This window comes from Mytilus californianus, unplaced genomic scaffold (genome assembly GCF_021869535.1).
Source record: "Mytilus californianus isolate M0D057914Y unplaced genomic scaffold, xbMytCali1.0.p SCAF_3, whole genome shotgun sequence".
NCBI classification, from domain to species: Eukaryota; Metazoa; Mollusca; class Bivalvia; order Mytilida; family Mytilidae; genus Mytilus; species Mytilus californianus.
Window position 1 is genome coordinate 41,449,868 of NW_026262679.1, and position 24,706 is coordinate 41,474,573.

Below are 24,706 nucleotides of genomic sequence, written 5' to 3' on the forward strand. Positions count from 1 at the left end.
CCCCTGCCATTTGAGAAAGTTCTTATATCTTGTAAATGGTCGAGATCCCCACCCCTAAACCATATATATTCTGGTTTGTCATGATAAAGCACATCAAATGTAATACAGGGTTAGTCCCCAGGGGTCACCCCCACCCCCTGTCATTTAAGAAAGTTCTAATATCTTCAAAGTGGTCAAGATCCCCACCCCTAAACCATATATATTCTGGTTTGTCATGCTAAGATGGTTTGAATGATATACAGGGTAAGTCCCCAGGGGTCATCCAGACCCCCTGCCATTTGAGAAAGTTCTAATATCTTGTAAATGGTTGAGATCCCCACCCCTAAACCATATATATTCTGGTTTGTCATGATAAAGCACATCAAATGAAATACAGGGTTAGTCCCCAGGGGTCACCCCCACCCCCTGCCATTTAAGAAAGTTCTAATATCTTGTAAGTGGACAAGACCCCCACCCCTAAACCATATATATTCTGGTTTGTCATGCTAAGATGGTTTGAATGATATACAGGGTTAGTCCCCAGGGGTCATCCCGACCCCCTGCCATTTGAGAAAGTTCTAATATCTTGTAAATGGTCGAGATCCCCACCCCTAAACCATATATATTCTGGTTTGTCATGATAAAGCACATCAAATGTTATACAGGGTTAGTCCCCAGGGGTCACCCCCACCACCCGCCATTTAAGAAAGTTCTAATATCTTGTAAGTGGTCAAGATCCCCACCCCTAAATCATATATATTCTGGTTTGTCATGCTAAGATGGTTTGAATGATATACAGGGTTAGTCCCCAGGGGTCATCCCAACCCCCTGCCATTTGAGAAAGTTTCTAATATCTTGTAAATGGTCGAGATCCCCACCCATAAACCATATATATTCTGGTTTGTCATGATAAAGCACATCAAATGAAATACAGGGTTAGTCCCCAGGGGTCACACCCACCCCCTGCCATTTAAGAAAGTTTTAATATCTTGTAAGTGGTCAAGATTCCCACCCCTAAACCATATATATTCTGGTTTGTCATGCTAAGATGGTTTGAATGATATACAGGGTTAGTCCCCAGGGGTCATCCCGACCCCCTGCCATTTGAGAAAGTTCTAATATCTTGTAAATGGTCGAGATCCCCACCCCTAAACCATATATATATTCTGGTTTGTCATGATAAAGCACATCAAATGAAATACAGGGTTAGTCCCCAGGGGTCACCCCCACCCCCTGCCATTTAAGAAAGTTCTAATATCTTCTAAGTGGTCAAGATCCCCACCCCTAAACCATATATATTCTGGTTTGTCATGCGAAGATGGTTTGAATGATATACAGGGTTAGTCCCAGGGGTCATCCCGACCCCCTGCCATTTGAGAAAGTTCTAATATCTTGTAAATGGTTGAGATCCCCACCCCTAAACCATATATATTCCTATTTGTCATGTCTCGAACATTTGAATGATGTATACGGTCAGTCCCCAGGGGTTCCCCCCACCCCCAATGTTCTAATATCTTGTAAATGGTTGAGATCCCCACCCCTAAAACATATATATTCCTGTTCGTCATGTTATGAACATTTGAATGACGTATAGGGCCAGTCCCCAGGGGTAACTCCCCACCCCCAATGTTCTAGTATCTTGTAAATGGTCGAGATCCCCACCCCTAAACCATATATATTCTGGTTTGTCATGCCAAGATGATTTGAATGATATACAAGGTTAGTCCCCAGGCATCACTAATGCATATAACTTTACTGGACCAAACCAATTTTCACTGGACGTTGCCCAATGTCAGGCGACCCTGGGAATTACGAATTATGGGAGCTTCGTTTGGGAGACTTCGTAACAGCATCCTGTTACAATCATTTCTTGTTAATCTAAAAATTATAACAAATTTGTAACGATTGAAGGACCTGTTTTCATCACACAATCAGCATTCCTATGGGAACCAACTGTGCTCGTCTTGATGACTTTTTATACGAAGTCATGGTCGTCCGAAGACATTTGGTTTCCAGAAAATAACTTGGATATAAGTGTAGGGATCTCTATGAAATTGTACCACAAGGTTCCATACCAAAAAAGAAAGGTTGTGATTGATTTTTGGGGTTATGGCCCTATCCGTTTACGAATTTGGGGCCGAAAACGATACTTTTCTAATACTTTGTATAAATTGCTTATTTCTTCACCAATTTCAAAGTCTTGAATTCTTGGGGTTCTTTAATATGCTGAATCTAATCGTGTATTTAGCTATTGGATTTTGGGCCCCGCTTTTTAAATTGCTCCACATCGAGGTCCATAGGGTCTAAAATTAAACTTTTCATCAAAAATTGAATTATTTGAGTTCTTTGATATGCCAAATGTAACCGTAAATTTAGATTTTTAATTTTGGGCCCTGTTTTCAAATTGATCCACGTTAAGGTCCGAAGGGTCCAAACTTGATTTCAATAAAAATTGAATTCTTGGAGTCCTTTGAAATGCAGAATCTAAACATGTATTTAGAGATATTTGATTTTGGGCTCAGTTTTCAAGTTGGTCCATATGTGGGTCCAAAATTAAACTTAGTTTGATTTCAACAAATATTGAATATATGGGGATCTTTGATATGATGAATCTAACCGGGTAGTTAGATTTAGGATTTTGTGTCTCGTTATCAAATTGGTCCAAAGGGTCCAAAATTAAACTTTTGTTTGATTTATTTGGGATCAGAAATTGAATTCTTGGGGTTCTTTGATATGCTGAATCTATCAATCTATTTAGAGTTTGAATATTGGACCATAATAGGTAAATGTCCAATTTCAAATTTTTAAGTTCTTGGACCACATTCATTCCGTGTCCTAAACCTATGCTGTGTCAAATATTTAATCAGAATCCAAATTCAGAGCTGTATCAAGCTTTAATGTTGTGTCCATACTTGCCCCAACTGTTCAGAGTTCATCCTTTGCGGCTGTATCAATCTGCGTCTTGTGGAGCATTTCATTACCTATTATCTATTATAATAGGTAGAGAGAAACTTCAAAAGCAAAAATGATCAGCAAGACGAGATCTTCAAATAAATTTTACATACGTTTTTGCCATATGTCAGAAAAACTTTAATAGATCGATAGAAACTTAAACAAGCAAAAATTATCTACAAGACGAGAACAAACAAGTTTCATAGCCAACTCCTAATTGGAGTTATTGCCCTTTAATGACGATTTTTACATTTTTGCCTTATTTAAAATTAATGATGGATAGGTATAACTTAAATAAAACAAAAATGATGAGCAAGACATCTACAAATCAGTTTAAAGCCCGAAATCGTGAGTCGGCTCCTTATTGGAGTTCTTGCTCTTTAATGACATTTTTTTGCGTTTTTGCCCATTATGTTGAAAACTATAAAAGATAGACTTTTAAAAGCAAGACAATATTTACAAATAAGTCAAATGTTGCTGAAATCATTAGTAAACTTTAAAGGAATGATTGCCAAAATTAAAGAAGATAGAGAGAAACTAAATAAAAAAGAGATTCTTGTGATGGATTCTAATAAAGTCCACAATGTTGGTGAGTGTCCCGTGTTGAAGATGCACATAGACCTAGGAAAGCGACACCGGTTCTTCAGAGTCTATGGGATCATTGTAAGGTTTACATGTCTTTCAGACAGGGTTGACTTTACCATATTTCATGGATCAATAATTAAGATTGAGTTTCTGCTGTCAAGTCCACTTCTCGGATATTAGTATAAGCAGAAGGTCAACTATGTTTGTTATATGGAATGACTATAAGGTGAACACGTCCGTCTGGTAGGGTTCATCAGACATTGACCTCATTCTCGTGGTCCATTGTTCAATGTTAAGTTTTCGTGGTTTAGTCCGTTTCTTAGATTAATAAGCAGTATGTCAATCATATTTGGTATATGGAGTGATTGTAAGGTCTACACATATATAAGAATAAGGAGATGTGGTATGATTGCTAATGAGAAAAGTCACAATTATCCATATCGGACCAAATGACATTGATGTAACTATAGGCCAGCGTACGGCTTTCAAGAATAAACAAAACCAATTCCGTATAGTAAGCTCTAAAAGACCACGACATGACAAAAGGAAAAACAATTCAAACGAGAAAACCAACGACCGACTTTTAAGTACAAAACAATTTATCATTTATTTTTGCATTATTACTAAATGTTCCTGGGACCAATAGATAATGTATTAGTTCTTAATGTATTAAGTCTCAACCAAGTGAAGTGATCGTGACATTAGTGGTTATCATATTGTTTTTTTTCGAAATCCCATTATTTATGGCATTCTGGAATTTATATATATTAAATAGATATGCTTTTATAATCATAAATCTAAGCTTCTAAAATGCTCGAAGCTGTCAATGGTAGTGACCACATACATTCAGACAGCAACTGCTAAGGGAGATTTGGATTATTTCTTGTGTTGTAGTCTAAGATCGATATTATAGAGTTAAATATTTTTCTTGACTTATTTTTATTGTAAGTTTATACCAGTACGTTTATATTATACTGACCAAATAAATCGGGGATGGATGTGTACTCGGAAATAACGGCGTAACATAGAACAAGAAGTCTTTACAGTACATCCGTAACTCGGACCGTCTATAAGAAGTTTGTCGCCGCGATGTTACTAGATCTGTCATTTTAGTCATAGTTCCTATTTGGTTTGTAAGAGAGCTGGTATCTCCTGTGGTTGTCATGCATTTTATACATAAAAGGAGACGTAGGGTATATGTCTATGAGTTGGCACCTTACAACACAAAAAATAAAGGACATCAATAATAGGTCAACATAGGGTAATCCGCAACATGTCAAGCTCTCTGTCTCCTAGTCCGAGGTTGCTCTGACGTCCGTCTTTCTTGTGACTTGCTAGGTCGGTGGATTATCTAGATTACTATGACGTCTGATGGTATTTTGGGGGACTTTCCTCTGTTGTGGGAACGACCCAAACAAGTCTAAAAAAAAGACCGTCAGACGTCATTGCAATCACGGACTATGTGTCGCCTAGAGTCGAAAAAAGTTGTTAGTAAGATGCAATCAAAAACACTTAATTCCAACCAGTATAAAATAAAATTAAGATATAACTAAAGACAACTTCTGGTGATGTTCCTAGCTTGGTTCATGTGGCGGGGTTAACCACGTTTTTTATAAACTGCATAATGTAACCATCCCGCTTTTATTTTTTGGTCAATGGAATAACAAAATCAACATAAAAGTATTCCACACAGGAAATCACTGGACTCTTATATGGTTATATACCAAAACAAAAATTCTACAAAACAAAAACTCAAGGTCAAGTAAATTACTAGTATTCGTTTCCTTCGGATTTTTTTCAGGATATCTTTCAAAGCGAATTTGCAAAAATGTTTTGTAACATATTGTAAAAATAGCCTTCAACAGCAATACGTTTAAATGACAGAGTATAAATATTTATGGATAAAGAATAGAGAATAATGTACGACAAAAAATAAATAGAGAAAAATGGCCTAACAAATAATAGAATACAGCAATTAATACCTCCATCTAGACCCTAATACAGGCAAAACTTCCAGAAAAAAATGTACACCTTATAAATTAATCAGTCTCCTAGTTTGACTCTCTATCAGGGGAAATTGGCAATACCTATTCCATGGTTCAGAAGTTGTGTATATTTTATATGTATGATGCTACAATGTACATCCTTTTAATCCTTGTAAACGTTATGGACGTATTTGCTTATGTTTTTGAAATTGTAATGTTGATAAAATATTTAATAAATAATTAAACAAAAAAATGTTATGTTATCAGTGTTTAATGCCTTGTTCATTTTGAATAACCTTGTTTATAAGTTCCCACCATCTAACGAGATATTCTTCCTTGTGAAACTTCAGATGAGCTGCATGTACAGATTCCTCCCAAGACTTGACAGTCACATCGAACTGTGGAAACTTGTTATTCCAGTCTGATACCATCTCTGTCATAGTCGGCACGTGACACATTGGGTCATTGTGAGAGAAGTACATCAGTGTAGGAACAACTACTGGATCTTCTTTAAAATTTTGAACCAGTTTATCGTAAACTTCTTTAGTCTTTTTATTAGTAGTTTTGTAGTAAGCATCCATTACAGCAATTATTGGTTTTGTCAGAGCGCCACTGTCATGAAGGGCAGCAGCTATTCCCGTAGACATATTCTCGTACGTTCCGATAACAATGCTATCAAAAACTTGACCTATGACCTTATCTCTAAAGGACCCGAATTGTGTATAACTTTCTAGTGCTAGCGTTTCACATATAGTATAATTGTAAGCCCCCACTGAAAATGCATGAATAAATATTTGTTCGTCTCTTGGCCTTTCATTTAAAAGATAGTTAAGTAGTGTCCTTGCAAATATCTCTCCTCTGGGTGGCCATAAAAAATGAACAAGTTTTCCACGTACTGTTAACACATCAAGTCCAATATCGTGATAAAGATCACAATATTTATTTAAAGCATTCTGATTTGCATACAACCATTCGAAAACAACAACAAGAGGTTTGTTTTTAGGTATGAACTTTGCAGAATTATGGGTTAAACTTTCTTTGTCAACTTCCCTTAGGGTCAGCAGTGGCGCGAGCTTTGTCCTTTTGACTGGAATCTTAGAGCAATGTCTAACAATAAGACCAACCGTAGTAAATAAGGTCTTTGTCGAAGTTACTTGCTTTGCCAAGTAAAAGGACATGTTCACTTAAATCTCTCTTTTCGAGATGCTTTTCTACAACAAAAAATAAATCGGTTACCTATAAAAATGATATAAAACAAAAGCGAAATTATTATAATGTTTGAAATCAGCGTAACGGTAGACATAAAAGTTTGAAGTCTTTGAAAAAAATGCATTGGTCTACGTCAACTTAAACATGAGGACAAACAAATACTGTCCATATAATTACTAGTAATAAATATATGGAATATTAACGAAAAGGTGTTTCTAAATTCTACAAGTTATTATCATACAATCAACAAGAATCCAGATTCCTTATAATCTCGATGTTACAATTTCATACCGATTTTTTAACAAATAGTTATCAACTATAGCTGCAGTCTTATCAATTTCCACATGTTCCTATCTAAACAAAAAGTCGTGTATTTTCAAAATAGTCCATAAATCATAATTTTTAACATCATGAATTTAGTCTTAAATAAAATTAAGTTCTTCATGCACTCAAGTTCAAGAGTTTTACTCTTTTTTAAATAGCACCACGTTCAGGGCATTATATGGCCTATTTGTATAAAATGAACACACAATATTTTTTCAGACTTTCATAAAAATCGACAGCACCACTTTCGTTTATTTCCAAAAGTATTAATATTCATAGGCTCGCGACTCACGATCAGCTATTATCTAAGGAATTGACCAGTGCTTTGGAATGGTCAAATTAATCAAATCTCTAGTTGCGTTTTGGTTATTTCGAGTCATTTGGTCTCGGTCTCTTTAACGTTAACCCCATGTGCGGCACGTCATACTTTATTCATATGTCCTTCATTTAAAAGCGGCATTATTTTCCAAAATAAATCCATATCAACGTTTGGAGTTGAACATTTTAAAAGTATATTTATTAACCATATAATAATATGTAGCTCCATAAGAAGTGGCCGGGCCCCCTGTCCCCTAAATCCACCTCTGGATACAAGAGTTGAACATTTTAAAATGTTGCGTTATTAAAACTCTTAGTATATACCATTTAATATGCTAAGGGAAGTAACCCAGATTTATTATTATGTCTGAACCATTATAATATTACTAACATACAAATATATCTGAACGATTACTTACAGATAATACTAAATTTGTCAAATGTAAGTGTAAATGATATTCTTCTTTGTCATTTAGTTGACAATGTCTGATCTGTCCACGGTACAAAAGTTAGACATTGTGATTTTGTCAATAGTGATAATTGTAAAACTAAAATCGTCGTGGGCTGGCGGTGTTAAAAAATTCGGAAAAAAATTTTCTTCAGATATTTTATATTTTGGCCCAGAGACATAATATACACATATATATATATATGTGTATATATGTCTCTGTTTGGCCTTTTTAGAAAACGCAATTCGTCGCATTAAATACGAAAGTATTTAAATGGATTGTTGAGAAGTTGTGTGGATCCAGCGATATTTTAAATCAGGGATTTATATGATATAAAAATAAGAAAATGTAGTATGATTGCCAATGAGACAACTCTCTGCGAGAGACCAAATGACGTAGAAGTTAACAGATAAAGATCACCGCACGGCTTTGAAACATGAACAAAACCCATACCACATAGTAAGCTATAAAATGCCCCGAGATGACGAATGTTAAATTAACAATTTAAACGAAAACACTAACGGCCTGATTTATGTACAAAACAATAAACGAAAAACAAAACTGATATACAGCAAAAAATGACAAAAGTCAACCATTGAATTACAGGCTTCTGACTTGTGACAGGCACATACATGGCGGGGTTAATCATGTTTGCTGGCGACAAACCCTCCCCCTAATCTAATTATATTTCATGCATGTTTATAGGACGAGAACATATTAACAATAAATACAATATGTAGGTCCTATAATTGGGGTCAACCAGGATGAAAGGCAGGAAATTTGGAATGTTACTGAAAAATGCGGGTACAAACTGAAAATAACAACAAAGATCGGATTAAATAGCCCAATAACCAAAACAAGCCGTGTACATGAAAATCTTGAAATCTTTTAAATTGTTTAGCAGAAATTGTACAAATCAAGTTATTTTTGTACGTCATTTCTGAATATTCATGCAATGCTGAATACCATTCGAAACGGTACGGGACCAATTTCCATGGTATTAAAATGTTTAAACTCATTTCTTAATACAAAACCTAAGAGGTAGGAATGGAAGCATACATTGATACACATTTCAAGAAAAAGGACAAATTTCCATAGTATTGATTTCACCAGCGCGATCATTTTTAAAAATCACGGGATCTTCAATGAATTTCACTTATCATAGTGTGTATTAAGGATTTCATGTCACACTTCTGAACATTGGCTTAAACTGTAGTTATGATTTATATGTATGTGCAAATTTTGAATAAAAGTCTCAAAAATTTGAAATTATAAACCCAAATTTTCTTACAGTAAAGCTATTTAAAAAGGGACATTAACAAAATTCTTTACATTATTTTCCATGTTATAATTATTTGATCAAGTTTAAATAAAATTCCTTTCCTGTATAAAATTATTTTCCTTCTATTTCACGCGTTATTGTTCATATAAATTACTCAATATCCACAGACACCTGTCAGAGACATTAAGTGCCTGTGACAATATCATATGAAAACAATTTTACATGCACCGAATTTGTATTCAAAATCTCATAAAAACCTGTAACATCATTCATTTAAAAACTGTATATTATATATCATAACACGAGGTGTTAACTTCTATGTCATTTGGTCTCGGGTGGAGAGTTGTCTTACTGTCAATCATACCACACCTTCTTATTTTTATATTAGCTGTGATTTTCTTTAGATATGTGTTTGAAGTTTTGAATTTTCTCTTACATAGCTACAAACAAATTCTGGTCAGTAATAAACTATATTCTCGGGTAGTACATGTTTTATTGTGAATTATTGCATTAACTTCACTGTGCATATGCACCTCATTATTATTTACAAGACAATTTCATATTGTCGATAAATTACATGCATCAACATATGAATATGATTTTATATAATGCACAGGAGGCTTATCTGTCATCCCTCCTTGAATTTGTCATATTCCAAAACGAGGCATTTTCAGCACCTTTTTTTCAAGTTAAACAAACCGCTTTGTGCTCAATTTCCAGATCGGCACTTGTTTTCATACTTCTCACATCGTTTCCATTGCACTGTACCAATATACTAAAGAAAGTTTGGTACACAAATGCTACTTCAGAAAGATGGCAAAAACATGATAATTTGGCTACGTTCTCTTATAACATTCAAAATATTGGAGGCGTCTTATAGTTTAGTCAGCCAAGGATTACTAGACATGTTTTATAAATTACAACCTCAGAACCAAAATGTATACAAAAATATTTTAATGCAGTACGAGTATATGCATTTCGCCAGATTGTTCATTTCATTCACAGCATGTGTTCTGTTCTCTTTTTTTCTGTATGGGTATGAAAAAATCGAAGATCTATTTCTATAAATAAAACACTTTTTTGAAATAAAATGTGATTTAGAATATCTAGGGATATTCAGAGGTGAGTCAGAAGGTTTGGGCAGCTGATTTAAGTCCCATTTCAAGGCTTGGTAGAGCAGTCAATACTTTTTAAGGTGTATGATTAAAGACTAACGTATGTTTATATCCTGTTTTTCAAATCTAGTAACAGGAGTCAGGATATAAATACCAAGTTTTGACTCTGAACTAAGACATACATGTGTCATGTGTCATAAGTACCCGTGTAGGTTGTATTAAGGATCAGTTTGGAGAACAGTTTCATAAAATGGCTATGTTTTTCATGTCGCAGCATTTTTAGCCACCTATACGGTATGGGTTTTTTTCTCATTGTTGAAGGCCGTACGGTTGCCTATAGTTGCTTACGTCCACTTCATTAGAACTTTGGTGAATAGTTGTCTCATTGGAAATCATACCACATCTTCTTATTTTCATATGTATATGAAGAGAGTACTAGTATTGCAAAACCCCAACACGTTCCATACAGTAAGACAATTCATGATAATCTTTTTAATTCATTTTAGTTCTAAATAGCTTATATATTTAATTCGATGTCATTTAAAAGGTTGGTTAAAATGTGAAGACTGTCCTTTTCCTAGCAGTACATGCAGGGGGGATGGTTCGAAGCGACATATTACTATACGTACCTTATTATAATTGGAACTCTGTCAAATAAACGATTCAGAATGAACTTAATATACCAAGTTTGATGTGTAGTTCTTTTATAGTCGACAATGAAAAGGACTGATTTTTAGGATATCATTTAATAATGCAACTTTTTCTGTATGTAAGCACGTAGATGTATATTTGAAGAAATACTATTTCAATAAAAAAAAATACAAATAAAAATGAACGGAAGCAGTAACAATATTTTCTTCAAATAAATCAGTCATACGGGAACTTCCAGCTAGGAACAGTTGAACGTGAAAGTATTGATGCGATTGATTTACGAATATAACAATCTTAAATAAAAAAAAGTTGAAAAATGAGACGAGGCATCTGCTGGGTTTGTCTCTATTCTAGAGTTCAGACTTTAAATATCGTATAAATCATAAACGGGTGCTTTTTCACCAGTTGTTAAAAATATACAAAAAATATGCATATGCAACTTTTCGTAATTCTTTCATGAAATCGATTCTTCAGTTTATTGAACTGTTCTATGAAAACATAGTTTTATACACGAATATGAAGTTGAAGCTATCGAGCACTTAGGCGTACGATGAAAAGGGCAAGTATCTAACCCGAATAATTCTGGCCTTGCGGTCATAAAAATTTGGAGCACGATTATCGTACTCAAGACTCATCAATCAACCAATCAAAATACTGAAATTAGTGTTTCGAGCACAAGTTTTGTACTCCGAGTACTGAGTAAAGTTTTATGACTGAGAGCGTCTAGTCTTCATATTCCGTTCACTACAATAACATTCCATTGGAAGCGGGTGATTGTTATTTGGGAGGGGGGATTTTTTGTTTTTCTTTTTTTTTTTTTTTTTCCTTTTTTTTTTTCTTTTAAAATTTTCCATTTTAAGTTGGTTATTTCTGATTAATATTTAAAAGCAAATAATATGGAAATGCAGTATTCGAATGTCAATCAATTACATTTATTTTTAAATTTCCAAATCATTCAATTAAACTGTTAGATATTCCAGACTTCATGCAGACCAACTAAACAGAAATAGTTCATTTTTAGATTTTTTTCTTTATTTACAATTAATCTTTTCAAAATATATCCAATATATAAAATAAGTTTTAAAGATTACATATATAACATGTTAATAAAACACTTTTCGTTAAAATGTTCTTAAAACATCCTACTATTTTAACTGCAGTCTTCCTTCCAACTATAATTGAAAATATTTGAAGACCGAGGATGTCCACATTTCTGCAATACAACTTCTGTCCTTTTTGCTATGCTTTCTGAAAATAATAATTTTTCGAAGAAAAAATAACCAAAGAATCACGAGTAGTAATTTGATAAATAAGCACGTGCAGGACGACATCAGAATTGATTAAGATGTGTTTTTGATTCATTCGCTCGACACTTAGATATGTCTGCCACGACACAAAGTGCTAAGAATACACTCTAGCCAATAAAATATTATTAGTAAAGTTATTATCGTAATAATGGTCCAGGAATCGACTTTTAAGAGCTTCTAAGATTAATTACGACAGCAACTTATAGCTCACATAAAACAGTTAATATCATTTCACGACCCAAAATATTTAAATGGATATTTGTCAGAGACTATTAAAGTTTGATGAATTGCACCGGAAATCAGGGATTTATCGCATTTAGAATTCCGGTATTAATTATCGAACCGTGAGCGATTTCAACTTGTGCATGCCGTACCTTACAACTGATGGGCCATTGCAAATAATGTTTAAAGAGACATGTAGATTTTGATTTACAAAGCTGCTCAAACAAAGGTTCTCACTTGAGAATGAAATATTTCTATAAAAATAAAGTTTGCCTTACGGTTTTTTTGCAGGTCTAAAAATGTTTGCTTCAAATTTATGCTTCAAACTACTGAAAGTATAATTTTTTTATTTATCGAAATTAAATGTTAAAAGTAAAATTAACGGGGTGGCAGCTTTTTTTGGACCGATATTGTCAGGAGTGTTTCAGTAGGTTTAGAGTATACTTCAATGGATATCATACCCTCCGTTAGAGAGCAACAGAAGACATCCACTCAATCTGGGCTATTGGTTCTTGGCTTTGTGTATACCGAATATATGACGAGAATAAACATGTTTACATGTGAATAGTGTTGTATCAAGTTACAAACTGCGAACTGTTTTAAATATCAAACCACAGTTTTTTTCATTGGTGTAAAAAGCAAACCACAGATTGTCCATTGATGTTTAAAAAAACCTGCATATTGTGTATTGAAGTAAATATCAATTATATACCATCTGTATACCTAAAATCAATAATTAACGCAGATGTACTGTTTGTAGGTTATTCCTTTTTTGTATGACAGGTGTAAAAAGAGTTTAAAATAAATTGAACAGAAAACATCAAAGATCTGACATCACAAAATTCTCAATAAAGTAAAGACAATTCCTGACAAAGTTTCAAACATGAATTGGTCGGCTTATATAGACAAATTGTAGATAAGGTGTGCTTGCCAATGAGACGTCTGACCACCAAAGACCAACGGACAATGATGTAAATGTCTTGTTCAAATGTGAAGTATCTGAATAGAAAGAGTTGTTGAGTATACTCGTCAACATACGTGGTTTACAACACAAGATAGGTGTCTAAGGCTTGGGAATAGAAATTACAGCGACTTTTAAAAATCTGCATCAACACCAAATTCCCTAAACGAAAAAACAAATAAAAAACCTAAAACATTGCTGGGGACAAGGTATCTGACTTATTCGGGTACATGAACATGTTGCGGGAATAAACAAATATATTTATGCAGTAATTTTTCTCTAGCCACATGATACGCTGCAGATAAGACAAACCGATTAAAACCGTAGAAGTATACTTTCCTTAAATTGTATTGCAATATTCACTTTTGTACTTAGTGTCTAATTCAATAAATGTTAAAATCTTTTCAAGAAAAGTCAATTAAAGCGAATGAACTACATTAAACGATGGTTTGATTTTAAATAAGGCGATGTTTTGTAATATCTTCAGGTACTCTGGAAAATTAATATTAACTTCATTCATTCAACAATCTTTTCGATGCTTATACTAAATTCGTTTGAAATGGTTTATTACTCTAATTTGAGATTTCTAGACTTTTGTCCTATAGTTTATACATATATATAAAGGCTGTGTAGAAAGAAAGTATTGCTTTATACTTTCAATGGACTTTATTAAGGTCCCATCTTTTTGAAAATCATTTTTTCTATACGATATGATTTTTGCTCATTGACGAAATCCGTGCAGTCACTTACAATTATTTACATATTCTTATTTTATAATGTTCTCAGTTACGTAAAACTTGCCACAACAGTCTTTTTACTGAAATTTTAAAAATCGTATGCTCATCCAACAACCAATCCTTTTTGTCGAAAATCGAAGATCCGCTCTGCCAATGTTGAACACCAAGTAATAGAGTATAGAGTATAGAATGTAAATTCTAAATAGTCAAGGAGGACTGGAGATCGCAAGCAAGCAAGCACAGGTCTTGGCTATCACAATTCTACCCAATATATTAGTCTGGCTTAAAATACGACCTTTTTTCCAAGTTATTTTAACTCTGTAGATATTATGTAACGTAGACAGCAGGGTATAAGTATTTTCCCAAGTTATTTTAACTCGGTAGATACTATGTAACGTAGACAGCAGGGTAAAAGTATTTTCCCAAGTTATTTTAACTCGGTAGATATTATGTAACGTAGACAGCAGGGTAAAAGTATTTTCCCAAGTTATTTTAACTCGGTAGATATTATGTAACGTAGACAGCAGGGTAAAAGTATTTTCCCAAGTTATTTTAACTCGGTAGATATTATGTAACGTAGACAGCAGGGTAAAAGTATTTTCCCAAGTTATTTTAACTCGGTAGATACTATGTAACGTAGACAGCAGGGTAAAAGTATTTTCCCAAGTTATTTTAACTCGGTAGATATTATGTAACGTAGACAGCAGGGTAAAAGTATTTTCCCAAGTTATCTTAACTCGGTAGATACTATGTAACGTAGACAGCAGGGTAAAAGTATTTTCCAAGTTATTTTAACTCGGTAGATATTATGTAACGTAGACAGCAGGGTAAAAGTATGACATTTGTGTTTATGGTCATCCTGTTTGTGAGGTTTTTTTTTCTTGTTTTTTTTTTCTTTTACGACATATGGCAGGTATAGGTTTGTGCGCACATGAAACTGGTTTATCCATTCTACATTTCGTGCCCGTACCAGTTCCCGCCAAACACGAGAAAGGTGGAAGTGCAGCTTTCGGTAGATTTCTACACATACAGGCGATGTAAGAAACAAAGCAGTGCATACTTTACAGTCACTCCCTCTCGTTACAGGTATGCCAGTGTACAAATTTAAGGATGTTCAAACCCCAAGAGATCTTTTTTGTGTATTTGTTTTTGTAACACTAAGATGGCTTTTGTCAAAGTTGAACACCTAGTGATTATCATATTTAAAGAAAGTTAAATATCCTTTTCTTTTCTGAAACTACTAGACAAAGATTGATTGCATTGAATGGAAGGATTTTAACAAAGATTTGTCTACTCCTCCATCTTGAAAACCCTCATCCAGCTGAAAACATTTTACTCTATCATACTATAAAAAGGGAAAGCAAGAAGTTCCCGGGCGCAATAGATTAATGTACGGAGTTTGCAATAAGATGGGACCCGGAGAAACGGATTATCATGGAACTTCGGTATGGATGCAAAATACGAGATTCCAAGGGAGTTTATAATAAAACCATTCACAAAGAAATAACACGAACGAACTAAAACCTAGGCAAGGACTGGAGTTTTCCCGTATTGTAAATATATCCTTGGTCCATAAAAATGTAATAGCCAATATAATACTGCAACAGTTCTCCGTACGTACCAATTCTAGTTAAGGGAAACCTACATTCATATTTATGCATAGGCAATTATTTCAGACACAGAACACATTTTTTCTATAGTCAATTGTTTATTACAGTTTTACACAGTAGAAAACAATTATTTAAACAATGATCCTACTGAGTAAATTACAAATATCGTTTTAAACAAGATATACACAAAACCTCATGGCACAGATATAAACAGAAATATATATCGGAAATGTGAAAATATTCTAAGAGTTTTTATGTTCTCCAAAATGTACACAAATATTTGCTTTATTCCACTGTTAGCCCTAAACAGCTTTCCTATGGACAAACTGTGAATATTGCAAAACAATATATCTTTACAACAAAGAAGACAATAGTGTAAGTGTCATTAGTGATGGTAAAAATGATATTTGGTAAAAACATAATGTATATAACACTTCTTTATCTCTTTAAGTGTATTTTCTCAATTTGGTTTAAATGGAAATTTTCACCTGCTTGCGTTTTTATCACTTCTCGTGTATTATATCTATCTAAATATCCGCTATTACCATTTATTGCATTAAATAATTAATAAATAAATACCGAAATTATATGGCAATAAATTACAGGACGCAAATGTATGCAGATATATTTTCTGCTTATTTGACTGTCATTGATAAAGAATTTTACAATACCTTTAGCACATACATTGAACGACAAACATATTAATAGCACTACAATTCATTTGTAAGAGTCATCTCAAAAGATGTACCCTTTACATCACAAAAATGATAACCTCTACTATGTCGGCAAGATCGCTAAAAGTTGCACCATTATTTTTTATATCAATCTTAACTAAATGTTTTACAACTATTGTAGTCAAATACTTTATACTCTTGTATTTTTAAGTTCAATTCCGTAAATTACAAATAAAAGGGAATTTGTGAACAGAAAAATAAACCACAAAATCTTGAGTAATTTCGACTCAAATTTCACTGTTATATTCCTTAGCAATACGAAAGAAGTCATTTGAATCTATGGATATATACAGAAATAAAATGTTACGGTAATATTTATGGAAAGTTGAGATTTCACCGGAATCCTGATAAGGTAACAGTGTGTTCTAATGCTTTCCGACGTAATGACGCTATACTTGATCCTCGCCAAGCCTCTCCTATCTCTTGCATTCCACACGTCATCTGTGTATTTGACATCGCCGGTGGCGAGTTTGAATTTGACTGTAGGGGAGAAGAACAACTCGCAACTTGGACTCCATAGTTGGAATTATAAATAGAACTTGCATTAGGCATGAGGTTATTACCAAGTGACACATTAACAGCATCAGCCAGGCCTGCTATTGATACTTGTGATCCAAATCCTTGTCCAAGTCCTTGTCTCTGTAAGGATGACGGAAAAGTAAGGGGATTTCCGTTGATAGATCCTCCTAAATTTGTCATTCCGGACATACTTGACATTCCAGACCAGCGAGTATCTGATGGATGAAAACCACAAAGACCATCATTCATAGAACCAAAGTGAGGTAATCCGGGTGATGGTAGTAGAGCCCCAGGTGTTCGGAACACGTTTGTGGTCTTCTTCCTCTTCTTCCATTTAGCTCTTCGGTTTTGAAACCAAACCTGAAAAGATCATAGATTTAATGTGTGATGTTTTTTACGTCTATATCGTACATGTACTAACTTGACAACCAATGAGTTTCCAGTTAAAATTAATATTAAATTAAATAAAGTGTATCTCTATTACATATGTATAAAATTTGAAAATACAATTTATTACTCCTTTTTGCAAGATTTCTTTATATAAACTTTATTCAAAAACCTAAAAGCAAGTCACCTGCTAACGACACAGGGGTACACACAATAAATCTTATTAATACTGCTTTACTTGCATAAAAATAATAGTACATAGTAAATAGTCTTCATTCATAATTATCTATAATTCTAATATTCGCCATATCATTTTGCTCTATTATAAACAAAATAGTGATCGAAAGAGGTCAAGAAAGTATTTAAAAATCCATACTAGGGTGAGCTTCTATTAATTCAAATACAAGACCAACGAAAATAAGAAACTGGCGACATGAGGTTGATTCATTTGGTCAAACGTTTAACCATTTTTTTAATTCTATGCGCGTAGCATTAATCTACCTTAACATCATAAAAACACATTTACATTGACTGGCCATACCTAAAAACTCATGTATAGGTGTAAATAATTATAAAAACCTTTGTAACATAAACCAATAAATTGTCTTCCTACGCAATGCAGTCTAACTATCTGGAACCGTTTCACAGACGTCACATAATCTTACTATTATTGGAATCTTTAATGTGCTAATGACACCCTCGTTCTTTGGCAAAAACACCTAAACCCAAAACAAAACAAAACAAAAAACGCACGGAAGCATCTAGATAATGTAACTTCCATGTGTTTTTTTTTTGTTTTATTTTGTTTTGGGGTTGGGTGTTTTAAATTTTATCCTTTCCGGTTGTTACCGATCCATGCAGTGACGCCATATTGTTTTATAAACATCATTTATGACCTTTGCTTCAATTCGTGTCAAGATGTAGTTTCGGACAGACATAAAGTTGTCTAAAATTGATAACAATGGAGACACGTTATGATTCTGTCTCCATGGTATTGTTTTTCTTTCCAATCTGCACATGGTCTTAAAACACGCAAAAGAATTCTAATTAGACTCATATAGAGTGAATGATGACGCTTAAGACGGTTGCGATTTTGGCTGACATTTGGGACGTTTATCCTTCACTATTGTAAATTTATGCAAATTTTCGTTCCCGTTTGGAATTTCCTGCTTCCATTATTCATGTTGTTATATTTTTTCGGGTAATCCATTTCATGTATTTTTCCAACTCGCCATTCTTTTATAGCTTATGTATGCATGCATGCATACTTTAAATCGTAAAATTCTTAAAACAGAAACATTATAGTATCTCCTATTTTAACATACAAAATTACAGTGTGTTACGATGCTGATAATAGACGTTTTTCCTTTATAATTAATTAAAAAAAAACATTTTTTGGTAAATAAAATTGAGAATGGAAATGGGGAATGTGTCAAAGAGACAACAACCCGTACATTTTTGTGTGTGTACATAATTCATCAGGTTCCGCTGCTGTTTGACAATTGGCCCTTAAGGGAACATTTTGTCCAGTAAACAGTGCTTAAGTATTCGCTGTAAATCTTAAGTTCATAAAATTGTGTAATTTCATAATTCTAAGATTGCAAGTTCATCACGCGAATTTTATTATTGTTTTCCATGTTCTGTTTTGATCATTGTGAATTTTATGGTCTTTATTTTGTCTTCCGGGCGTAGCTGATGACGGTAAAACCAAAAACAGCTGTTGTGTATACGCCGGAAAATATATCATACGATTTATTTTAATATAGATCACAATCAGATTATTTGAGAACTGAAATAACGATTGATTGTTGGTTGCTTTACTAAAATTACGTCAACTTAACCTCTTTCTCCTTTTTAATATCAAATGAAGAAGGAAAAAAAATAGCGAATTTCTGCGACAAGGCTTACAATAAAATAGTTTTAGTGTGAACTTTCGTTTTGCTTTGTTTTATCATTTAGCTCTATCTGTACTACTAGTAATATACTTCTTACTCTTCGTGTTCTAAATGAGTGTAACCCATCAAGTTACTTCGAACGAATCAAAGCCGGTATTTTAGAACATTGAATTGTATAAAATGTTATCTTCATAACTAACGGTGAGTTCGGTTTATTTTTATCCGTAAACCTACGCATTTAAGGAACACAAAAATTATTTGACCAATGTCGGCATTTAAAAAGACTATCGTTTTCTGTAACATTTTCCTGAATGTGGCCATGTTTGTTTTTGTCCATTCCATTAGTTAATAGATGGTCAATAAACGGCTTTTAATATTGGTTAGTAAGTGTTGAAATCAAAAATCAAATATAACATACCTACAATAGATTTAAATGCTAATACAATTAATTGTAATGTGTGTAAATAGTCAATATCAATACCAAGCTTTGAAGTTTAAGGTCTCATTGAGATAAATGTCATCAATTTTTGCTAAAAGTTGGACACGATCCCTGAAAGCGAGAATTTCCAAAATAAAAAAGGTTACAAAATTATCTTCTTGTTATTCATAAAACTCTTTGAATTCCATTGTTATAGATAACCAATTATTTTTCCTTCGTTTTTGTTTTAAAAATATGTAAGTTTAATCGCTGAGTTCTCGTGTCATTTCATTCAAACATGTAAAGTCATCAATTTCTGTACAGTGCGACCATCGAGGGACAAGCGCTGACGTACCCGCATTGCATTTTTCACTGACAATCGAATATACTCGCACGCAATGCTACAACCTAGAGGATTCCAGCTAATATTTCAGTCCACACGCGGATGAAATTGGAGATCCTCGTGTGTATTTCGTTATGGGAAGAAGCTGAGAAAAGTTAATAGTGTAATTATCTGGGTGTCAAATGTAAATGAAGTCCGCTTCTTTTAAGGATATAATATAATCTGTATGTTAATTATGGTGTCTAATTTGCGTGTGACGGTTATATATCAAAACCCTATTTAGACAAACAGGAGACAAATGATAGTGCTATACAAATCAATTTTAACAGGTGTGTTATAATTAAATAATGTTATTATATTCATTACAAATAAAAGATATCGGTCAAAATTATTCTAGATCATGAAAATACGCCGAAAAAAATAAATATCCATCTTATTTATTAGACTGTTCCCTGAGGTATATTTTAAAGAAGTCGGGTTTGTCTCAGACCAATTTTCAAGACTGTTTCCATACATATAACGAAACTAAATGTCATCATCGGCATAAACAAATAAGTATATATACTTCTTGAAATTTCCGGCTGGAATATCATCTGACAAGCCTTAAAATAATTCTTTTGAACCAATGGTTCGAGTTACGGTAGATATTTTTAATCTATTTTATATGGATAATGCACTTATAAAACCTTTTATAAGGTCCGAATCGGTTAATGTCAAATAAACTGAAACGGACAAAGTCTCGAGCATAATAATAGATACTGTTGGCATGTTTAAATATTGATGTACTTTTATTTGTGGTCATTTTTGTTTAAAACGATACGAAATGTGTCGGTATACTTCAAAGAAATGTTTTCTATATTGTTTAACTGAAATAAACAAGGCTTTAGTCCAAAAATATTCACAATAAAGTGCAATAGACAGACAGTACATAATGATTTTTTTTTTCAAAACGTCGAAGTATTTAAAATAGTATATTTGCTTAAATATATTTCATTGTAAAAACTACTCGAGCCAAAGATAACAGGACACAGGGTACGAACCACTCATGTACTTAGGCTATCAAACTTCTGATTTTAAAGGATTTGGTTTACTAGAGTCTCTTGTTTAAAACGCTAAACGTTATTGTGCGTATTAAATGTCTCTAATTAAAATTGAAATATAGCAGTTATAGTTTAATAATAAATTTCCACAATGAATAATCAATAAAAAAATAAATAGGAAAAGTCAAGTTGAACTGGAACTAATAGATAAATGTATTACTCCCATAGTTGAATCATCAATTTAATGCTAGATTTATTTGCAGCAAGTTTGTAATGTAATTGTCTAAAAAGCATAAGTTGATAAATATTATACAACCGTTTCGTCATTTTCATTAGAAATTATTATTTGTAACGTAAAAGATGGCTGTTTAGTTCACACTTTTATGTTATAGTATACATGTATTATATTTTTACTATATTTTTATGTTATGTGTATTATATTTTTTGTTTTATTTTGTGTTCCTTTAAACAAAAAAGAAATTAATTTGATATCTTTGCCCTGTTTATCGTATTTTGTTATATCTTTCTTTTTTCATATATTTTTATGTTATTCACACGGCACGTAATGAATTATAATTCATATAGTATTTAGTACCATAACACCTTAATATTTGATCCTATCAAGTTAACTGAATAGATAAATATCATATATTGAAACAAAAACGCATTCATCAAGTTTATCAAAATAAATAAAATCTGATCGGAACATTTTTATTTGGTAAAATTTCCCTCCTATGCAAATACTCTCCAAAATTTGAAACCAATGTTTCTAACTCTGACACATATTAAATAGTTCGCCGCTAACAAAAATAACAGAATAAAAGACTAAATTCTTTTGATCAGATCATAAAAACAATGTTTATCATAAAAAAAAAAGTTCCTGTTCAAAATTTTGTGATCTAAAAAGACCATTCCGCTTACTATTAAAATTTACTGCAATTAATTAAGATTAGACTATAAAAAGTAAAGTTTTTAAATAACTTATATGGAACTTTGGACTTGTTTAACAACGTATGAAATTATTTTATTCAAATTAATGCACGAAAAAATTGGAAAAAAACCGTTACTTTTCCAGTTCTTACTTTCTTCAAAAAGATTTTAAAGCTCCATCAAAATGGGATTCATAGTATTACATATGTTTTATCATAATATTTATGCATTAATATATGAATGAACATACAGATATGCCCAAATTCCTCAAATGGTGTTAATGGAATTTGGAAATTAAAAAATAAATCTGTTTCTGAAATTAAAAAAATAAAACTGGATAAAATATAATTATTGATTTAAGGTGACATACCTGGACTCGTGATTCTGTTAAACCAATTCTCAAAGCTAGTTCTTCTCTCATGAAAATATCAGGATAGTGTGTTTTAGCAAAGTTTCTCTCCAGTTCATTCAGCTGGGCCGGTGTAAATCTTGTCCTATGACGTTTCTGTTTTGATCTCTCACTGTCTATTTCTGAACCACTGTCGGGCTCTTTGGAGGATCCGCTGTCACTATCCCCTCTGTTCAACATCTGAGAATTAGTCATTGTGGGCTTCAAGTCTGGAAAAGAAGGCGTGAAGCTTACTTTTAAAAGTTCGGATCCAACAAAATATTAAAATCCAAATACTGCCTCGAAAACAAGGAAATGTTGAACTCAGAAAAGTCATAAGATTCCGTCACATCTTTTTTCACGGTTTAAACGAAAGTTGAATAATCCGTCTTAAAAAATATGTTTAAAATTATAAATAGTTTTTTTTTACTATTATTTTGTAATTCTAACAGAAGTGAACAAAGTTAAAAAATATATATATGCAAATCACAGTATGTTCAAGCTGTCTTCTGTGTGCAAAAACTTTACATATTTAATGCATTTTTATGATGAAAAGCCCAATTTAGCTATTGAAAATATCATGACTATAAAATATGTCCATATTTATTTTTTTGCAATTCTATAACGTGCGCGTTTAAAATCTAAATTAAACACTGCATTTTATATAATTTAATATTTTAATTTTGATTACATTAAAGGTATAAGTATGCATATAACGGTAAATTAAACAAAGTGTAAATTAATATAAAATTCAATTCATATCAACATAACGTACATAAATACACGAATTCGTACTGTTTTGCAATTTTCAAACATTTTCAGCAATTATTCATACCGAAATCTGTCTAATCAATGATAAATAATGATAAAACTGTTTTGGTATGTTGATATGGTTTGGCTATCACAGTTTTCATTCAAAAGCAAACTAGCAAGGGTATTTTATTCTATTTCAATATTTAATATCAAAATAAAACTGTCAAAAAACTTTACTTACTATAACATGACTACTTTTGTTAATTATATTTCTTTGCAGAAAAAATACTTACTGTAGAATAAATCAAAGAACGGAACTCAAATAAATGGAAAGAAAAAATTAAAAAATCTTTAAAAAAATAATCTTTTTGGATGGTTGGCAATGAGAATATAGTAAATTATATAGTAGTGCCGCTGTTTGTCCTCAAAAACAATGTGTAAATTTACTCCACTGGAAATTAACAAGACATAGATCATGATTGAAAATCAATATAGTCACTAACGAGTAATAATTAATTATATTAGTTAGCTAAATCAGAATAATATATTGGCACAGCGCGCCTGAAATTTAATCAAATTTGGATGATTTAGTTCTAAACAATCTGGAAGAGAGAGCCAAAGATTTAATTTTCTTGCAAATAAATTGAATAAAAGCTGAACCAACCGCCTTACTGGGTCTAATTCTCCAATTAAACCTTTGATGTTTCACTGGTCACTTGCTATTGTACAGAAATATTAACCTGAAACCCGATTCCTATCAATAAATAAAAGAAAAAAGAGAAACTTACCTGTTTTTGGTGGCTTGGCAAGTGGCTCTTGAAAATATAAAGAGGAGTTGTTAACACCATCCATATCAGTCGAATCAAGAAATACGAGTTGCGCTTGATTTTTGGTTCCAATTGCTTTTTAACACTCTCTGTCAAGTGTCTTGAATGTGGCAAAACTCGTCATTTGATTGGCTAAGACCTTTCTTTGAAAATGAGTGGACAACGCTATCAGTTTCACGCTGGTTTTCCAATACTGTGAAAATTCTGTCGTTTTAAGGTAAATAACGACTTTATATTGCATTAAAGGAACAATATTTTCATATGAAATGAAATATGACAAGAAAAACTTACAGTTTTGTATACATGTGTTTGTTCAAGTACACAATAAATGTTGACAATAATACCAAACCGAGAAATGTCCTTTCAATTTCGTCCAATATCAATAGTAATGAACTATTGGAAAGTCAATCGACTTCTCTTAATGAAGATAAATATCCATAATTATTGTTAAGTATATGTTAATGCGACCTTTTTTTATATTAAGATGCGTGCTAATGATACTCGATATGCATAACATTTTAAACTAAAACACCTTACTCCAAAAGAATTCGTTTTGTCCTCTCTTTAGGATTTGTTCTAGATATTCTTTTAAAATCCTACAGTGTTATAGGATAGTTTAAAAAATTCTTATTTCAATAAATGTACGTATATTTATAATTCTAGAAATTAAGACTCGTACAACATTTCATGTACAATAAAGAATCTGTTAAATAAAGGAATACAAACTTTAAACTATATCTTAGAATTTATGCATTAGGAAAAGAATAGATGCTTTGTATTAAATTT

At 32.6% G+C, this 24,706-nt stretch overlaps 2 protein-coding genes across 2 annotated transcripts; both read right to left on the bottom strand.

Annotated features, from left to right (window-relative positions):
• Positions 1-5,716: 5,716 nt before the first annotated feature.
• Positions 5,717-7,904, bottom strand: LOC127734589 (uncharacterized). Its single transcript, XM_052244545.1, has 2 exons — positions 7,772-7,904; positions 5,717-6,712 (listed from the first exon to the last, which is right to left on the bottom strand). The coding sequence occupies exon 2, from the start codon at positions 6,677-6,679 to the stop codon at positions 5,765-5,767; it is 915 nt and encodes a 304-aa protein (XP_052100505.1). The 5' UTR covers positions 6,680-6,712; positions 7,772-7,904; the 3' UTR covers positions 5,717-5,764.
• A 7,860-nt stretch (positions 7,905-15,764) lies between these two features.
• Positions 15,765-23,959, bottom strand: LOC127734591 (homeobox protein orthopedia-like). Its single transcript, XM_052244547.1, has 3 exons — positions 23,882-23,959; positions 22,323-22,570; positions 15,765-17,299 (listed from the first exon to the last, which is right to left on the bottom strand). The coding sequence occupies exons 1-3, from the start codon at positions 23,943-23,945 to the stop codon at positions 16,754-16,756; spliced, it is 858 nt and encodes a 285-aa protein (XP_052100507.1). The 5' UTR covers positions 23,946-23,959; the 3' UTR covers positions 15,765-16,753.
• Positions 23,960-24,706: the final 747 nt, after the last annotated feature.